Source organism: Vollenhovia emeryi, unplaced genomic scaffold (genome assembly GCF_000949405.1).
Source record: "Vollenhovia emeryi isolate VEMERY1.0 unplaced genomic scaffold, V.emery_V1.0 DF939155.1, whole genome shotgun sequence".
Lineage (NCBI taxonomy): Eukaryota > Metazoa > Arthropoda > Insecta > Hymenoptera > Formicidae > Vollenhovia > Vollenhovia emeryi.
Genome location: NW_011967211.1, coordinates 495653 through 513701, shown reverse-complemented (window position 1 = coordinate 513701; position 18049 = coordinate 495653). Strand labels below are relative to the sequence as shown.

General features: G+C 42.1%; 3 protein-coding genes across 4 annotated transcripts in view; 2 read left to right on the top strand and 1 right to left on the bottom strand.

The window, feature by feature from the left end:
* LOC105565068 (liprin-beta-2) overlaps positions 1–9676 on the top strand; it is a 67473-nt gene extending 57797 nt beyond the window's left edge. The window contains exons 14-17 of the mRNA XM_012017926.1: positions 2314–2506; positions 4188–4214; positions 6013–6033; positions 6791–9676. Of these exons, the coding sequence (XP_011873316.1) occupies positions 2314–2506; positions 4188–4214; positions 6013–6033; positions 6791–7039 (490 nt within the window). The 3' untranslated portion in view covers positions 7040–9676. The remainder of the gene's footprint in view (positions 1–2313; positions 2507–4187; positions 4215–6012; positions 6034–6790) is intronic.
* Positions 9230–13050, bottom strand: LOC105565070 (disks large-associated protein 5-like). Its single transcript, XM_012017927.1, has 2 exons — positions 12469–13050; positions 9230–11485 (listed from the first exon to the last, which is right to left on the bottom strand). Exons 1-2 carry the CDS (start codon positions 12635–12637, stop codon positions 9921–9923), a joined length of 1734 nt encoding a protein of 577 aa, XP_011873317.1. The 5' UTR covers positions 12638–13050; the 3' UTR covers positions 9230–9920.
* An 85-nt stretch (positions 13051–13135) lies between these two features.
* LOC105565067 (enolase) lies at positions 13136–17372 on the top strand. 2 transcript variants are annotated; one of them, XM_012017924.1, is made up of 7 exons: positions 13136–13398; positions 14225–14336; positions 14411–14584; positions 14701–14858; positions 15646–15946; positions 16029–16315; positions 16424–17372. In XM_012017924.1, exons 1-7 carry the CDS (start codon positions 13151–13153, stop codon positions 16743–16745), a joined length of 1602 nt encoding a protein of 533 aa, XP_011873314.1. In that variant the 5' UTR covers positions 13136–13150; the 3' UTR covers positions 16746–17372. The 2 variants fall into 2 exon arrangements, with proteins under 2 accessions (XP_011873314.1, XP_011873315.1); XM_012017925.1 differs by lacking the exon at positions 13136–13398 and adding an exon at positions 13520–13591.
* The last annotated feature ends 677 nt before the right edge of the window (positions 17373–18049 follow it).

The window sequence follows — 18049 nt, the reverse complement described above, 5'->3', positions numbered from 1 at the left end:
GACAATAAAACGGAATTGAGTTTTTTTTTTACGTTCGCCGCGTAAAGACGCTCTTAGGAGATTCCTCTTCTAGGCAGGAACATAACGAGGGATGAAATCGGACGGTCCGCTTTATTCCTTATCCCCCGATCGACCTGTGCCATATGTCGACCGAACTCGGCGTATTCTCGAAACGGAGGCAGCAGGTGCAAGTTGTAAAGCAACGAACGACACGTCGCGCCGGACTCCGCGTCCAATCCACGTGCGACGGCCAAAGCTAAAATCGTCGAATTGCGAAGTAGATCGTACTCGATTGCGCTTTTCAGTCATGATCGAGGCAACAGAGACTTTCGCTAGAGCATCAAAGAGCATCAGTCAATTATTTATTTACTGGAATATTTCGCGCGCGGGCAGGTAGTAGTCGGGAGTGCTTTCGCCACTTTCTCTCGGTAGGAGAAGCGTCTTCGGGAAACTTTCGCGCGGAGACGAGTCCCCGGTAAATTTCGACGTAGTGCGCGTTTCCCGCTTCTTCATCGCGCAGGATCGATGTTCGCGTTTCGCGTCGTAAAATAGCATTAACTCGGGAGAAACGAGAGAGGGAGAGGGAGAATTGTTACTGTATAGTCACCGTTAATCGATAGGCAGTTACTTTTCCAGAATTTCTACGAGTAAAGTTAGCTATATCGTGTAAGAGACGTATCCGTGAACTTCCGCAAAAAGCTTTCGTAACCGACAGAACGTAATTTAACAGAACGTATCGCTTAAGGAATCTCGAGAGGAAGCTGTAAATATTCCGGGAACCGACTCGGAAATGAGGGAGATATGAAGGGAGTACACGATTTTCATTTGGATTTTACGACGCTCCCGCAAAAACACGCGCACAATTAATTCGCGAATTTTCCACCACGACCCCCCAGATTCGCATTTAAACTTTTACAGCCCCGGTAAAGTTTCTCGCTGATGTTAAGCGGGCAGCACTAAAATTTTGTCGGTACGGCCTCGGTGAACTGCCTTTGTCAAATAGAACACACCGTGTAATTGAAATTGAACTGAAATGTGGACTCCCTTAATATATCTAGAGCTATAGGCAGGGCAAGAGCGCGCTCGCATGACGGTCTTCGATCGCCATCGATCGTTGTCGGACGCGCTCGCCGCAAAAGGTACTCGTAGTCTTAAATACACATGCCATACCTGGATATATCGGGCATACACACACGTAAAAAAAAAAATACAATATACAGTTGCAATCGACATAAATATATATATAAAAAAAATGTACATATACAAACATACGCGATTACCACCCAGTGGAACGTGCCGAAGTACTTGGTCGGAGTACTCGGCACAATTGCAGCGCGCAGATTCGCTGGGTCTGCAGTCCACTCGATCGCGGATCCACCGGTAATGTTTCTCATAGCTGAGCCGTAGCCCACAGCTGCCGCCTGCACTGCACTGCGCTATGTACAGCACATGTTAATCTTAGAGATCGTGGTGTAATCCTTGGTCAGATACAACCCTGCCACCCCGCACAAGCCCCCTTTTGTACCGCCGAAGGATCTTCCGAAAGGATAAAGCGCCTTCCGATATTTAAGCGACCCTCAAGCAAAACTTTTAACGTACGTCTGACTATTAAGTGAACCGTATTGAATGCCCCTTCTTATCAAGGCTATGTGAGAACCGTTTTATTTCTTTCCCGATGTTGTCTATGGATGAGACTCCCTAAATGTTTCTCTGGCCAGGAATCACACCACAGTTGCATTATGATTCCTTTTATCTTTTTCTGATTTGCCAACTTTGATATTTACATATATCTTTTGACTGTTCGATGTTTACTCTCGTTGACTGGTTAGCGTGGCTGGAGATGCGTCTCGGTTGGTCCGACTCCAGGGGACCAGCCCTCGGCGTATCGGCAGCCCAGTAAACATTATACATTACTCTATATCGGTGGTGCACAAAATGCTTGTGTATGTATATTTATGTTGTAACTAGATATTCATTATAAGATAGATCTCGTTCTATCGTCAGACACCTACAGTGAACCACTGCCAAATCGTCAGGTCACGGAGTTAAATAATTTTCGGGAAAAGTCCGTGTAAAAAATGTTATTTAACGATTAATGTTCAATTGTCAAGTGTCTCGCGTTTGAAATATAAAGATATCGAATAAGAGTTTGGCAGAAACGAAGATACATGTGTGTTTAAAGAGTGGTTCGCTGTAGCACGTGTCACACGTGTGTGTGTGTGTCCGAGGTATGTGCATATCGGGCGGTCAAGGACGCCAAGGTGTACGCAAGAAAGCGTGCATGAAAAAAGGGTGGTGTACGTGTGTGCGTAGAAGTCAGCTGGAGGTGGTCCCGAGGAACAGCACCGCTGGGGGTGGCCGTCCAATGAGCACCGCGAGCGCGGGCGGTAGTCTTGGTCGTGGGAGCAGGGCGCTGCATCTACAGCATCATCAGAGCTCGCTGTCGGCCCTCCACATGACGGCGAACCACACCGGCACCGTCGACAGGCGCAGATCCAGCCTCAGGGTAACGTACCGTTTAGATTCAACGAGGGTCTGGTCCGCGTACAGGCGCTCCAGAAACTCAATGCCGCTCCCCGCCACGCCTCTGCACTTCCCTTAACTCTTTCGAACGAGGGGTGGTCGTTAGTTTGGTCTAATCGTTGCTGAGGTAATCGTTTTTTCAACGCAGCTTCTTCTGCTCACTTCTGAGCTCGACGCATCGAACTTGCGAACTCCTATGCTTGTTCTTCTTTTCATAAAAATACACTAATTGCTTATATATTATATTGTATAACTATTAGATTAAATTATAGGACTAAGGGCCGGTGTTTCCAACCTCTTGGTAAGCTAACTAATGGTTAAAGTATATGTCTATCTTTGTCTAATTAGAAGAAGAAACAAAGACGTGTATATGATTTAATTATTAGTTAACTTACCAAGAGGTTGGAACAACCGGCCCTTAATCAACGAGACAACTGATTCTTGTATCTTCTTTTTTTATTTGGCCTGGAAAGAGATAAGGGTAGTGCGAGAGATACATCTTTTAGAGAGTTATCTCCCGGCGAGTTGCTTCTTGAAGCATATGCTTGTTTTTATCATGATCAGTGCATTGTAGAAAAATTAATATTTAGAGAAATGATATTTATATGTGATAATCTTAATATTTCTCCATTAGGATTACATAAATGAATAGACGTCTTCTTTCTTTCGTTCCATCTTCGAAGGATAACTTGGAGATCTTTTACTTGCATTGTGACAAGATTATTTAATAATTTTTCAGTTCTCTCGCGCCAAACTGTGTATGTTATCAACTATCAAGAAATATCTATTACTTCTATAATACCGTTTCCTCGACATATCCACAATTAATTAGATAAATTGTAATCAATGCGGGTCATATCAGTAATCGGTTACATAGGACAAACAAACGCGCTTAAAAATGCACATCCGAGTTGATTTATTATTTCACTTTAAACGCAATCGCATTTCATTGTGCAGTCATTTATTCCCGTTTACACACTCACTCACGTTCATGCATCTCATCTGTGACTATTAGCTCTTTATTTTTATTAATTATTGGCACGATATTGCATGGCATCGCTTAAATTAAGGACGCTCGCATAACATATTTCGCTTTACAGCGAAATATTTCCCCTTAATAATCGTAATTGATTCTCGTCGAGAAAGAAACGAACGATTACTCCGAATTGTGGACGACAACACTCTCGTAATTGCCTCAAAGCTCTACGACTTTACGAGAAAAGGTGTGAGAAAAATTACGTATCGTAATAAAAAAATTCACGCACAGTCATCAAAATTACGTATTACCTTTTAACATGTCAAGTAAAATGTATAGTTTTTTTTACCAATTGTATAAGTTCGTAATATCACATTTTTTATACTAGAATATTATAATGTGCACTTTATATTGGTTCCTGAAAGTTAGTAATTTTACCAATGCAATTTTCTAAATTTGTTAATCGACTACTGGCGTTAAATAATTCTTCACGTTATTAATGATTTTAATTCGCTGTGTGAAAAATTTACACTTACACTGTTTGCTGTATGAAAGGAAAAAGATTTGGTCGTCCATGTAGTCCGTTGAAAGTTTTACACGACGAGAGTCAACGACAGAATTTCACGCTGTGAGCTATGAGCTCGACCTAACGTTAATCATTGTCCCTGCATCCTGTGGATTGTCGCAGACCTGCAGTCTTCTTTACTTGAAAAAGGTTCAGTATTTATTACATATATATCCATTGTTTCTTTCTTAAAGTTCTTTATACATTGTTCTATGTCATAGAACATTCCATTATTACGGAGCCACATCGATTCGCTGTATCCATTGCTGATCGATCAATTGCAGCACGTTTTTGCAAAGTCTCCGATAGTCCATAGAGATTGATTCCAGTGTAATTATCAACGGCTAGACAGTCTTTTAATATTAATTTAATAAAATTCTCGAGTTAACAGCAGGAGATTTTGCAAAAATGTGCCTTTGCGAGGGCACATGAGTAAGCAATTGTTCGTGACCAGTGTTTACCACTGTTACAATCATAATTATAATTTCTCGAGAAAAATTGATTACGATGCGTTGCAATTGAACTCTAACTTGACTTATTATTAATTTCGTGCATAGATATCTAGTCGCGACAATCAAATTAATGTCTCAGCCGGTCGCAAACTCGTGCCCATATCCTTTTCTAGGGAAGTAAAATAGGGAACCATCAGTGCGGCAAATGTATCGCGGAACGACGAAGCGTTTCTTTCGTACGAACGCTTCCTCGCTCGAGAAAGAAAATCCTCGATCTCGGCGAAGCCGATGAAGGTAACGGAAAATTTCCGATTAACGCGATTAATTGATCAACTCCGTTCGGGACAAGGCTTCGCTGAGATCCAGACGATTGTTATGGATCTCGTCCCTCGATCGCGCGGACCCTGAAATGCGAGCAAAGGAGTAATCGAACGAAAGATCTGATTGTACAGCAGACTCGGAATAATCGAGCAATTATCGTTGTGCCCGGTCTGTCGGGCGCGAGAAACGCCTGAACGCGCGGATACCGATCCATTGAATTCAGTGTCAGAAAACCGTTCGCAAGGTAAAAGAGAAAAAGACTGATGGAGTACGAGCCTAAGCCTTGCAGCCGTATTATCCATAATTATAGAAAATGAAGCAGATCGCGGAAACACCTCTCCTTCTTGTATTTAATCATCTACTTGTATATCTCGTTTCCATTTTCATAGTCCACTCAGATTGCCAGACAATCTGCCGCGCTGAGAAGAGGCTATAGACTTGCGTAAGGAAGAACAAGTTTGTCCACGTTTATTCGTCAGTGAAAATGAATATTTAACATCCGAACTTGTTCTCGTACACTGGAAAGCGAAGGGAAATGTTATAGGAATATTTATATATTTTCTTTCTTCGCGGAGACGACTTATACATTTCACAAGGTTCTTATTGGAAGATTTTATCGGATCGATAATTATCTCGGTAATTAAATCGCAATTTACCCTGCCTTGGTAATTAGGTCACGACCGTTTCTTTATATTCCGCGCGGTAAATAAATTGAAGGCGTCAGGAGAGGGAGGCAGTAAAAAAATATTCATGGATCTATCGGGTATTACCCAATGCAGCCGCTGTGAAACTGCGCATCCCCTAATCCCGCGATTATACCCTATTCTCAGCGCTAAAGTTACACCGACGTACGCGTAATGCCACACTGTAAACACTGTATATAACGAGCATATACGTTAGCCAAACACGTGTCCTCCTCATGTATGTAAGCAGAGTGTCCCGTGTCTTCAGGTACACCTTTATAGCGATTAGCGATTAAAATTGCATTATGCATTATGCAACTCGAATTACGTAGCAGACGTATTTATAGCGGGCCATAATTTATGACTGCAAAAGGGCGCCGCGGCGACCCGCGGTCGTCCGTCATAATCGATTGTGTAAATATAAACTGACGATATCAATGTGGAAATTGAGCGTGTGGATTCTTAATCGACCTTATTTCGTCCTTTTACTAGTTGTCATGGAGGAGCTCACAGGTATGCACCACATTAATACAATCAAGTACGTACTCCTCGCCCGCGTAGCGTCCCTCACACGTTTCCCCACTAATCCGCTGACACGCCGCACCACTTTGACCATCGTGGGTGACGATCAGGACGGGCCCGCTGCGAAGTGGCCGAGCGAAAACGGTGGGCCCCTCCTCGTTGTCGTAGCACGTGCATTCCGTCCACCGCTTTTAATCATTCTGCAAGAATCACTCTGCCACCCAGCGAATCCTGAATCTCTGTCTCATACACGCTTCGTCCTCTCACTTTGACAGACACAGCGAGTGTCGTCGTGAAATTTAGATAGCGACACTTCAGTCTCGCAGCGGTTACGGACGTAATAGCGAGAAGTTGTTCCGCGTTAAATGCGTTAGATGAAAAATGCGCAAACTGAGATGTTCGTTCTAACGTGGAACAAAGATCCAGCTGCACCAGGTTTTTAATACCTGACGCTATCTAAATTTCTGCATTCCATAGTTTCTTTTCATTTCAATCCAGCAACGCAAAAATACACTTATAAGAAATATTTAGAAGTGATCTTTATTTTTCCGACGCCATTGAAAGATTTACTTTAGAACGTTCACTTTCTTTCCCGTCTATCTCAATTGATTCTAATAATACGTAGGCATCTCCCGGTCGCTCGTTTGCTCGTAGCTTCAATCTCTCCGGAAAGTCGAGATTCGCCGTCTAAGCAGCGACCTTACAAGTCGCAGTCCTGTTAATCGAGACACATGGCGTGTTTTCGCAGGGATCCCTGAGCAGGGCGTTCGGTCTCCGGCCTAGAAGCGAGAAGGCGTCACCGTCATCGTCCTCCGACACCGGGAGCCTCGCCAGCCAGTGCCAGTACATGAGCAGCAGTGTCCGCAGCAACTCGCCGCCGCCCCCGCAGCTTCCGCCGCGGCCGATGTCGACCGGCGGCGGTAAACGGCATCGACGGGTGAAGAGCATCGGTGACATCGAGTACATAAGCTCGGCTGCGGTCAGCACCCCGGTCTGACAGGAGGGTAGGCCCCATCATTCGGGGCCTTACCGCAGTCTGAGCGAACGCGGTTACTCCTCCTCCTCGTACTCCTCGTCCCAGTACGGCTCGTATTCCGGCTACAGCAACGTCTTGCTGGGCGGCGATCAGTACCAGCAGTACCAGCAGCAGCCCGGCGGCAATTACTATCAGCAGCTGCAGGGCGGCTACTACTCGCCGCAGAGCTCCGGGCCTCCTTTCCCGGGCGTGCAGAGATACGGCAGTCTGGCCGAGGAGGCCTGGTCGTCGTGCTCCACCAAGGGAGACGGCCCGGCGGGAGTCCCGAAGACTAATCCCAGGACTTATTTAGCTTAGCTTCTCGCTACCGCACCGAAGGCTCGTTGAGCGAACGTTCGTTCGGGAGTAGCACCACTGTGCGACGCGCCGATGTAGCCTCGGAAAACAGTGTGCGTCCCTGTGTGGTTTCAGATCTACTTTATCTCGTACCTCCCTTGTTGCATGTGGACCCTCAATGGTGATTCAGTAAACAGCTTATGGCAGGAGAGAATCACAAAGATATCATGTCGCGCGCTTGTCGGAGCCAGATGTTAATCCGCGATTTTTGCATACTTCAAGTGTGGCTCGCTGTATCAGACACTGTACCTACGCGACTCAAAGAGATAAATAATTATCGACAAGCTGCTAAAGAGTGTACCGCTAAATCTAAGATCCCGAGCTTCTGAAATTTCATGTTTCGACGTAAGAATGTTAGCGAGGTGACCTGATCGAATTTACAATTAATTTTACAAGGGGATTGACGCGATGCCCGGATAACCACTGTCGTTACAATAAACCAAAACGATCACACGCAAACTTGTTACATAATAACAGTAATAGACAATACGTTAGCTGGACGTTGGACTACCAGGATACGAACAGTTTCGGGCACTTTACGGCACGATTAAACCTAAAGTTCTAATGGGCGAGTAAACGTTGATGTCAGTTATCTCAGAGTTATTCTCAATTACAAAGTAATTATACGTCGTACAAATACTGGGCAGCATATCGTGATGTTAAGAGATTTAAAAAGTCTGACCAAATTTTATGAAACACATCGAGCTACTGACCGATATATACATATTATATATATATATCTGATGGAAATAAATAAGATATAAAAGAATATAATTATGGTCACAGGTAAGATTACAAATAAGTAAACTAATAATGAAAATGTTTCAGTTCAGTTGATATGTATACTACGGTGACAATATCTCACACAAACGATTCGCCGGTATAATTTTTTATTGCTATCGTTGCGAACGGCATCTCTCTATCGAGATACCTATAGCTATAATTTAGGAATCGTAAACTCATTCCTCTGTATGTGAGCTAGCGTGAAAGGATTGTGTCGCTAAAGAATATTTTCGCTTATGAGTCGATCTTTGCGAACGAATGAATGGAACTTGGAAAGCTTTAACGTGACATCAGCCGGCTGAAAGATTATCGCAACGGCGCGTTCTCGGTATCCCCTCGTGTACGTATTTATAATATGATACGTACGTTTATCTGTACTTTTGCGTTACTTTCTATCGATGTGTACGTATGTATGCGAGTTTCCTGCAACCACTTAACTGGAAACTTTGTCGGATAAGCTTGAAACCACACATTCACTCAAGCTAAGTGTGTTAGATACCGTGAAGTTGTAATGAATATAGAACAGAATCGCCTCACGAAGACACCTAGTCTTCCATTATATTCCATCATGTGCGGCAGGATAAAATTGAATGCAATTCCGTTCTTCGTTATTCTTGAATCAAAAGGAAGAATCGGAAAATTCAATTGTCGCTGCGACGAATCCCATCTCTAATGGCACACGAGAATTCTTCAAGTACCTATATCTTCAAGCTGCAATCTATATATGAAAAAGTTTATAGAGAACTGCTCCCTGGACGATTGCAATTACGGATAGTTTTTCATTGCGTATCTATGATATAATTAATTATCGCGACGCGCGCTCCGATAGACCGGAAATATAAATGAAACGAGTCGCAAATCGCACACAATTAAATCCAAGTGCCAGAGGGATCGAGTGTGCACTGTAATTCGGCGCCGAAATGTACCGTACGTTCGGCTCGTTATATCATTATATTAATACGTACAATCTCCCCGGTGTTCGTATATTACGCTCGCGCGGTCGCAAGGGAAAACAAAGTGAGACGATATTTTGCAGATAATGCACATATTTAACGTGATATTTATTCGTAGATTATAATCATTTCTTGATATTTATACGGCACCCGCGTGTTCGGTCGTCAAACTATTTGATTTCTGCGTCAATCAGAGAACGATCAGGACCACACAATATATTTTATTGTTGGACTAGTATTATCGTTGTTTCGCGAGGCGGAAACGGCGAATTAATACGTTAGCTATCGTGACATTTGTGTACCTAAGTAATTTATTTATATAAATTAATTTGGGTCTTTAATTTATTTATATACAATATTAATGCGCAACGCGGCCAACGACAGAAACGACGGGTTCGCTTATTGGACGCAGCGCGCGATCACACATTTCAATACAAACCGTTGTAAATGTGCTCAGTCACGTCTGTATATATTTGTGTGAACTGTATCTAAACACGGAAAAAGATTAAATAAACGATTGCCTTTACTTCTGCGCGACGGATCCTTCCGCGAAATAATCATCTCGATATTTCTCTAATACATGTCATTATTTCTTAATTTATACAAAACCCATTTATATAACAATGTAAGCGTGATGTGGATAAAACATATTCTTCGATGATGTCCTAGTACATTTATGATGTAATATACGAAAAAAGTTAAACAGTAAAATAGTTTTAAAACTAACAATATATTAATATTAGTCATCTATCTATCTATCTATATTAATATTAGTCCCTCTCTTCAGGCTGTTGAACTTCAATTGGCGTGATACTATGTGAAGACAATGTAAACGTAGTGGTTTTCTCGAGCACTGTTTGGACGGAACCGCTAAATTCAGAATTCGAGCTTGAATTCTCCTCGATCACCAATTTCTCGTTGAGTGTCAGGGTAAATTGGTCGTTCAAATTTTGCCGTACTAATGTTCTTCTTGGACTTCCAGGCCTTTCCGATTCCTCTGTTGAACTCTTCCTGGGTGTTTGTCCGGGAGTTACAAGCAGCCCCCTGTCATTGCGCGAGTTTATTGTACAGCTGAATTTGTCGTACAGCTGGCTGACTTTCATCGTTATAAGTGGAGTTGTAGGAAATGGTGTTGACGTGTACATTTTACATTGCTCGTTACGCGAGGCTGTGTTGTTCACATTAAGTAATTTCTGTGAACTTTTCTCATTGTCTTGAAGTTCTGCAACCCGTTTCGTTTTACTTGATATAATTGATGCTCGCCGCAAGCTTTCTCTTGCCGACACAGCTTTCCTTTTAGTAGCACTTTTTTCGTTAGATCTAGTAGATGTCGTGAAAGATGCCTGATCCTCTTGCCAATATCCAGCACGAAGTTTATTCAGTTTTGCAAATCGCGAACGGCAATTCTTTACTTCTAAGTATATGACATCCCAAAATCCATGTAAATCCATACAAGTTACCGCCATGTCATCGTCATTTCTCTCGTAATTGAGGAGTAAGCTATGAAATTGTTTAAATTTCCCATTCATTAACATAGTCGTTTGCCCTACTGCTTGATTAATTTGATACCGAATATCCTCTGTGATGTTGTTGTGATCTTCCGATTGAATTTGCCTCCAATCCTCGCAAAGTTTCTGAAGCTTGTTTCTTTCTTCGTTCAGCGTGGCTTTAAAAGTTCCGACATACACATATCTCTTCTTTATTGGTGTACCAGAATGCTCCATGTGTTTCGTCGTAAGTTCATTATTAGTCTCTTCTTTTTCCATTTCGAGAAATGTAGGTAAAGAAAGTCCTAATGATGGAGCTTTTACGGTGCTCGCTTCCGTAGAAACACAGGAACAAACTGGCTCCTGGACAGCGGTCTTCGTTAATTTATCGCGTGCGAAAATATGTTTGTTTAGAAAGGGGCTATTTTTGCACGCTTTTCTAGATAAAGATATCTGGGGCAATCCAGGAGGCGGACCAAATTTATGATTAACTGGCGCAAACGATTTTCGTTTTACGACGCCAGATTTGACTTTGTTGTCGGCTGGGATTTCTGTCGTAGATGTTTTTTTAGTCGAAATTGTAAGCGGCTTCGTTGCAGCGTTTGCCGCCTTAGTTTGCAAACGCTTTTCGGTGGCTTTTGTAATTCTCTTTGTGATTTCAGAGCTTGTTTGCCCTTGGACCGTTTTCTTCTTCTTTACAGGCGCGACTTTTGATATCGGAGAATAAAAATGATGTCGAACTATTCCAACGACGAATGGCGGCTTTTTTTGGGATTTCTGCGTCTCCCTGTTGCTCCTCCGTTCAGCTCTCCAATCTGATAACTTCTTTCTGTGGGTTTCTGTAACAACTTTGAAAAAAAAAACATTTAAAACGCACAATTTCTTTTACGTAACAAACGTAAACGCGTACGATTGCTACGTTTCATTATGTACATTATTTTTGTTACAATAATTTCGTAACATTCATAAATGCAATTTCCTAAACCATTGAAAATGATCGGTGTTAGAATTAATTTATTTAATAACGCAAGAGAAAGAATTTTATGTTTTACATATTTATTCATCGAGACTTGGCGAGTCTCTTCGTCGGCAAAGATTGATATTCACGCGTGCTGTTCTTTCGTCTTAATACATATATCATATCATCGCTGAAGGTGAGTTTGAAACGTACATAAATAACAGAAAAACTCCCTGACTCGCTGCCTACAGGTAACGTCAACCAAACGTGGCACGCGATTATCGAAACGTTAATAAGCGTTCGAGATATACGTGAATCTCTCCCGGCGTGTCGCGCGCATTTACATTTGCATAACAATAACGATTGCGTTATCACGTCTCACCATTTTGTGATATTGCAGAGCCTGGCGAGACCCCCCTTCGATTTTCCTCGAAGTCCTGCGTTCTTGCTACGTTTCATTATCTACATTATTTTTGTTACAATAATTTCGTAACATTCATAAATGCAATTTCCTAAACCATTGAAAATTATCGGTGTTAGAATTAATTTATTTAATAACACAAGAGAAAGAATTTTATGTTTTACATATTTATTCATCGAGACTTGGCGAGTCTCTTCGTCGGCAAAGATTGATATTCACGCGTGCTGTTCTTTCGTCTTAATACATATATCATATCATCGCTGAAGGTGAATTTGAAACGTACATAAATAACAGAAAAACTCCCTGACTCGCTGCCTACAGGTAACGTCGACCAAACGTGGCACGCGATTATCGAAACGTTAATAAGCGTTCGAGATATACGTGAATCTCTCCCGGCGTATCGCGCGCATTTACATTTGCATAACAATAACGATTGCGTTATCACGTCTCACCATTTTGTGATATTGCGGAGCCTGGCGAGACCCCCCTTCGATTGTCCTCGAAGTTCTGCGTTCTGCGCGTCTTGCGCTTCGCCCGTTGCTGCTGAGAGAGATCAGCTTTAATCCTTTTCACGTTACCAAAGGCGATCGGCGGCCTCTTATGCGAATTCCTCAGGTCCATTTCTTCTTTTCCCCGAATGAGAAGTGCAGTCGGACCACGTTCCGTGGATTACGGGAGACTTTAGACGCAAACACGTCTGACCTAAGCGGACAACGTAGCAGAACTGTGATAGAACTGTATTTGAAAACGATGGGCAAAGACGGTACAGTGGTGCCAACAAAGATATAGTGGAATAGGCGTATTTCAAGCGACATGGTCGCGTATCAGAGGCGTTTCTCCTCCATTATCTTCCAGCACTTACGCAGCACGGATCTACTTCGCTCTCGAATGCGGGAAGCGACAATGCGAGCGAGGGAGAAATCTGAAGCTAACAAAAAGAAATTAACGAAATAAACAGCGACTCCTTTTTATTATTCCAATTCGTTATCAATAGTAGTCGAACCCGATTGGTTCGCATCTGCAGACTCAACCGAACGGTCTCGGTCGGTCCAATCGCTGACTTGTGTCGAATTCAATGAATAAAGCGTTCGAGAGCCGAAACGGACTTTTTGCAAAATCGGAGCACGGCGACAAATGCGACTCCCGAACATCCCGGAGGCAACGACGGGAGAAAGCCACCCCTTGAATGATTATTTCAGCATCCATCGCGGGGAGAGACCAGGCTCCTTTCCCGGTCCCTCCGTTAACCTAATATCGTGCATCTTGCAATCGATAGCTCTCGGCTTGGCATCACGACCGAGAGGAGGTCGTCAGTTAGGTCACTCAGCTCCTCACTCCTCGTCAAACGTTCCGTGCGGAGTGTCTCACGCGTGTCACGTCAGGTGAGGATTTTCGGAGCAACGTCCGGCGCGCGCCGTGTCCGTCGGGTAAAAATCGCAAGCCTCTCGCAGTGGGTCGGAAAATAAATTCCGCTAAATTCGCCCGAGTGCGTGCCTCCCCATCTGCGCGCCTCGAGGAAATGCTGGTGTTACGTGCCGGCCGCATCGTCTCGTGTCGAAGCCTCGTTAACGCAAGGTCGTTAACAATCGTAATTTCGCCAACAGTGAGATATTGAGCGTGTAAACGTCGCTCTTGACGTAAACCGGATATTCTCGGTGCTGGACATTGGTCTTCTTAGACACCGGACCGTGCGATGACCTTGACAAGGTCGACGTACAGCTCGACGGACGTCCGCCGCGATTTATCGATAGTTAGCGTTAAACTGTCAATTCAGAATTAATCCTTTGATAACCGCAAGATGCAACCTTATACAATTGTCTTCCAAGTTACACTTGGTAACTTTTGCTGTCATTTTCTGTGCAGCAGAAGTTGCACCATGCCGCAATGCGCTTGCCTGACGGTTCTCTTTCTTTGCACGAAAATTGCGGATTTAATTTCGTCTCCATTTTCCTGTTGTGACAGTTGTTGCAATTTGCAACATCGAACGATCGTTGTAACAAAAAGTCGTATAATTGTACACTAAGAAAAAGACTACATCTTTGGCGAAATCGCGTTGAGACGAGCAGCTAAGTTTATTTACGGCGATATATTTACTTCGTAACGCGCGAGAGCTAGAAGTAGGTTTTTTAATAATAAATGCCAGGTGACTTTTATTCTTCAATAACCGACACACTCTGCTTATAATTTTCCTGCGCTGTTCTGTTGCAGTTCTCTAATCTCAGTAAGGCTCTTCACGTCGACAAGCAGTTGCGTCAAAATGCCAATAAAAAGCATCAAGGCTCGTCAGATCTTCGACTCCCGTGGAAACCCCACAGTAGAGGTGAATCATTGAATCTCGGAGACGTGTCTGTGATATCTTGAATATTCTTCTACTAATATTGTCTGCTCTTCTAGGTCGATCTTGTCACCGATCTTGGACTCTTCCGCGCAGCAGTACCATCCGGCGCGTCTACTGGCGTTCACGAAGCCCTGGAATTGAGGGACGACGATAAGTCAAAGTATCATGGAAAGTCCGTTTTTAAAGCTATTGAAAACATCAACTCTATCATTGCTCCTGAATTGTTAAAGGTATCGCTTTCTGTACGATATATACATGCCGGAATATCTATCGTGTAATATTTGACAGAGGAGAGAGCTATTCATGATTAATAAAAACAATTGACAAATGCGCTTTCGTTCTCCAGGCCAACTTGGAGGCTACGCAGCAAACGGAGATCGATAACTTCATGCTGAAGCTGGACGGCACGCCGAATAAATCCAAATTTGGAGCGAATGCAATTTTGGGTGTCTCTTTAGCAGTTTGCAAAGCTGGTGCTCAGAAAAAAGGCTTACCTTTATACAAGTAAATATATTTGGTACAAATCGGTCATTTTTACAGTAGAAAGTTATTTTGCACGAATTATACGGAAATTGTCACACACGGTGGGCGTACTTTTATTAACAGGTTATTTTTTTATATTTTCTTTTAAAAAGATTTTATTTTTTTCAAAATTTTATGTACAATTTTAAAATATTTTTGAATAATCTAATAAACGCCTTTATATAATTTGTTTTTAACTCAACATAGTGTCTTCTTAAAAACTCTCAGAAACGTAAACTTTCATGCTTTGATGTAAAACTGCTTTGTCTTAAAGAAAAATTGTTCTTTTACACATAGTTTTTCGTAAAAATAAAAGCACATAAACATATATGTATAAATACAGAGTTGGGAGGTAACTCGTTACTTGTAAGTTACAGTTACTTTTCTTTGTTACTTTCTCTCTATCTGTAACTGTAACTTAACTCAATTACATTAATTGTTACTTTGTATATATTTTAAACCTTCACAAATCGCAATAGGCCTTGCCTTTGCGCATAAACGCCTTTATCGACACTGTACGATTCAAGTGCATATGTGATAGTTTAATTTGTATCGCAAGAAAGTAACTGCAAAGTAAAGACTCGTTACTTTTTGAGTAACTGTAATTGTAACGCGTTACTTTTCACAACTGGTAACTGGTCACTGTAACTAGTTGCATTTTTAGCGAAAAAACTCTGTAACTGTAACTAGATACTTTTATAAAGTAACTTTTCCCAACCCTGTATATAAATATACGTACCGTAATAAAAAATATATTTTTTCGTTACAGATACATTGCTGAGTTGGCTGGCAATAATGACATTGTCTTGCCAGTGCCAGCATTCAATGTTATTAATGGCGGTTCTCATGCTGGCAACAAGCTGGCTATGCAAGAGTTCATGATCTTGCCTACAGGCGCATCCAATTTCACAGAAGCGATGAAAATGGGCAGTGAAGTCTACCACCACCTGAAGGCAGGAATCAAGAAGAAGTTCGGTCTCGACGCCACAGCGGTCGGCGACGAGGGCGGCTTTGCACCGAACATCTTGGAAAACAAGGAAGCCCTTAATTTGATCATAAACGCCATTAAGGTAAACTGAAAGATTTATAACTCGAGTATTCGTCACTTTACCATTACTGTTATCTAACAATAATTTTGTTCTGAATTTGTAGACCGCTGGTTACGAAGGAAAGATCAAAATCGGCATGGACGTAGCCGCCTCCGAGTTCCACAAAAACGGGAAGTACGACTTGGATTTTAAGAACGAGAAATCTGATCCGAGCACGTATCTGGAACCAGAAGCGCTGAAGAACTTATACTTGGAGTTTGTCAAAGAATTCCCGATCGTATCGATTGAGGATCCCTTCGATCAGGACGGCTGGGATTCTTGGACGTCCATGACCGCTGCCACCCCCATTCAAATTGTCGGTGACGATCTTACCGTCACGAATCCCGAGAGGTGACGCATAAAAAACAAGCTTTACCTACCGTGTTTACTTAAACTTGCTTATGGGTAGAAATTAAACTATAAATTTTACTATTTACTATGTACGCTTTCATTTTACAGAATCAAGACGGCTATTGAGAAGAAAGCCTGCAACTGTCTGCTGTTAAAAGTCAATCAAATCGGTAGCGTGACCGAGTCTATCAACGCTCATAATCTCGCCAAGAGTAACGGTTGGGGTACCATGGTCTCTCATCGTTCTGGAGAGACGGAAGATACGTTTATCGCCGACTTGGTCGTTGGTCTCTCGACAGGCCAAATTAAGACGGGCGCGCCCTGCCGCTCGGAACGCTTGGCCAAGTATAATCAGATTTTACGTATCGAGGAGGAGCTTGGCGCGGCCGCGAAATATGCCGGAGAGAAGTTCCGCAATCCTCACGCTTAAATGATGTTATAATTACCAGTGCATTATCGCTAAATTTGAGCAGTTCGTGATATTATATGAATCAATTGTTCATTTTTGTGATCATACTAGATGCAGCGTAGTTTGAAGTCATCCTTAACTCAGATAAACGATATTCATGATAAACGATGATACGCATCATGAACAATAATCGCGATTATGTCAAATACGACGCAGTTATTATTCTAGGAATTCAGGGAACGAAGACTACAGAGAGTAAAATTGTAAAACGTGCATCATTATAATTTTCCCTCTTTTTTTTTTTTAGTAATTTATTCAGGCCAATTTTCATTTTTATTTTTACGAGATTATAATGTTATGAATAATTAATGATTCTGTCAACTGTACGTTTAGAACTCTACAAATAATATATTGGAGGGAAATGTATCGGAAAGCGAATATATACACGTCAAAGAAGTATATTCATAAATATACAAAAAGTGTATAGTAATTATAGACATGTCTATACATGTACGAAGAGAAAGACAGTTGAGAGGATAATAAAGTTTTATTCCAGTGTCAATGTGTGTTCAAACATATACAAGAATGATTACAGTAAACTTTATCTCCAAAACCATATCTGTAAAAACACATCTAATAAAGTTCAAATAAAATTAAATTCGATAAAAACTAGTCGATAAACATAAAAGTTCCCCATATCCGCCGATTACAATAAGCAGTTCTTTTTTTCTTACTTTTACATATGATTTAATATTATAATCAAATATGATCGTGGCGATCGTGGCACAAAGAGTTGTACGCTGTTCTGGGGCCGAAGATCCAAATTCAATTCCGACTAGATATTGTCGGTTTTCAATCGATCACCACCTCTCTCGGAAGAAACTGGTAACCTCCCGGGAAATTGATAAGCGTTCTAGATACACGAATCCCTCAGCGTGTCGCGTAGACATTTACCCATACAGCACGCATGTCTAAAAGACATCTTTAAGACGTCTTTAAGTCGTCTTACATACACATCTAAAAGACGTCTTAAAGATGTCTTTTAGACATGCGTGCTGTATGGGTATTACGTGAACGAACACAAGAAGCATCGTAGATGTTATCAACGTAATTGTTATCACGGCTTAGCGTTCTACTGTGAATTTTGCGTCCCGCTCGTTGCTTTTGAGAGAGATTGACTTTGATCTTCTTCACGTTACCAAGGCAGCCGGCGGCCTTTTGTACAGCTTTTTAAAGTCTGACTTTTTTTTCTTTCTCTGAATAGTGCAGTCGGGTACCATTCAGCTGGAGTCGGCGCGTATCTTACCCTCTCTATGAACGTACAA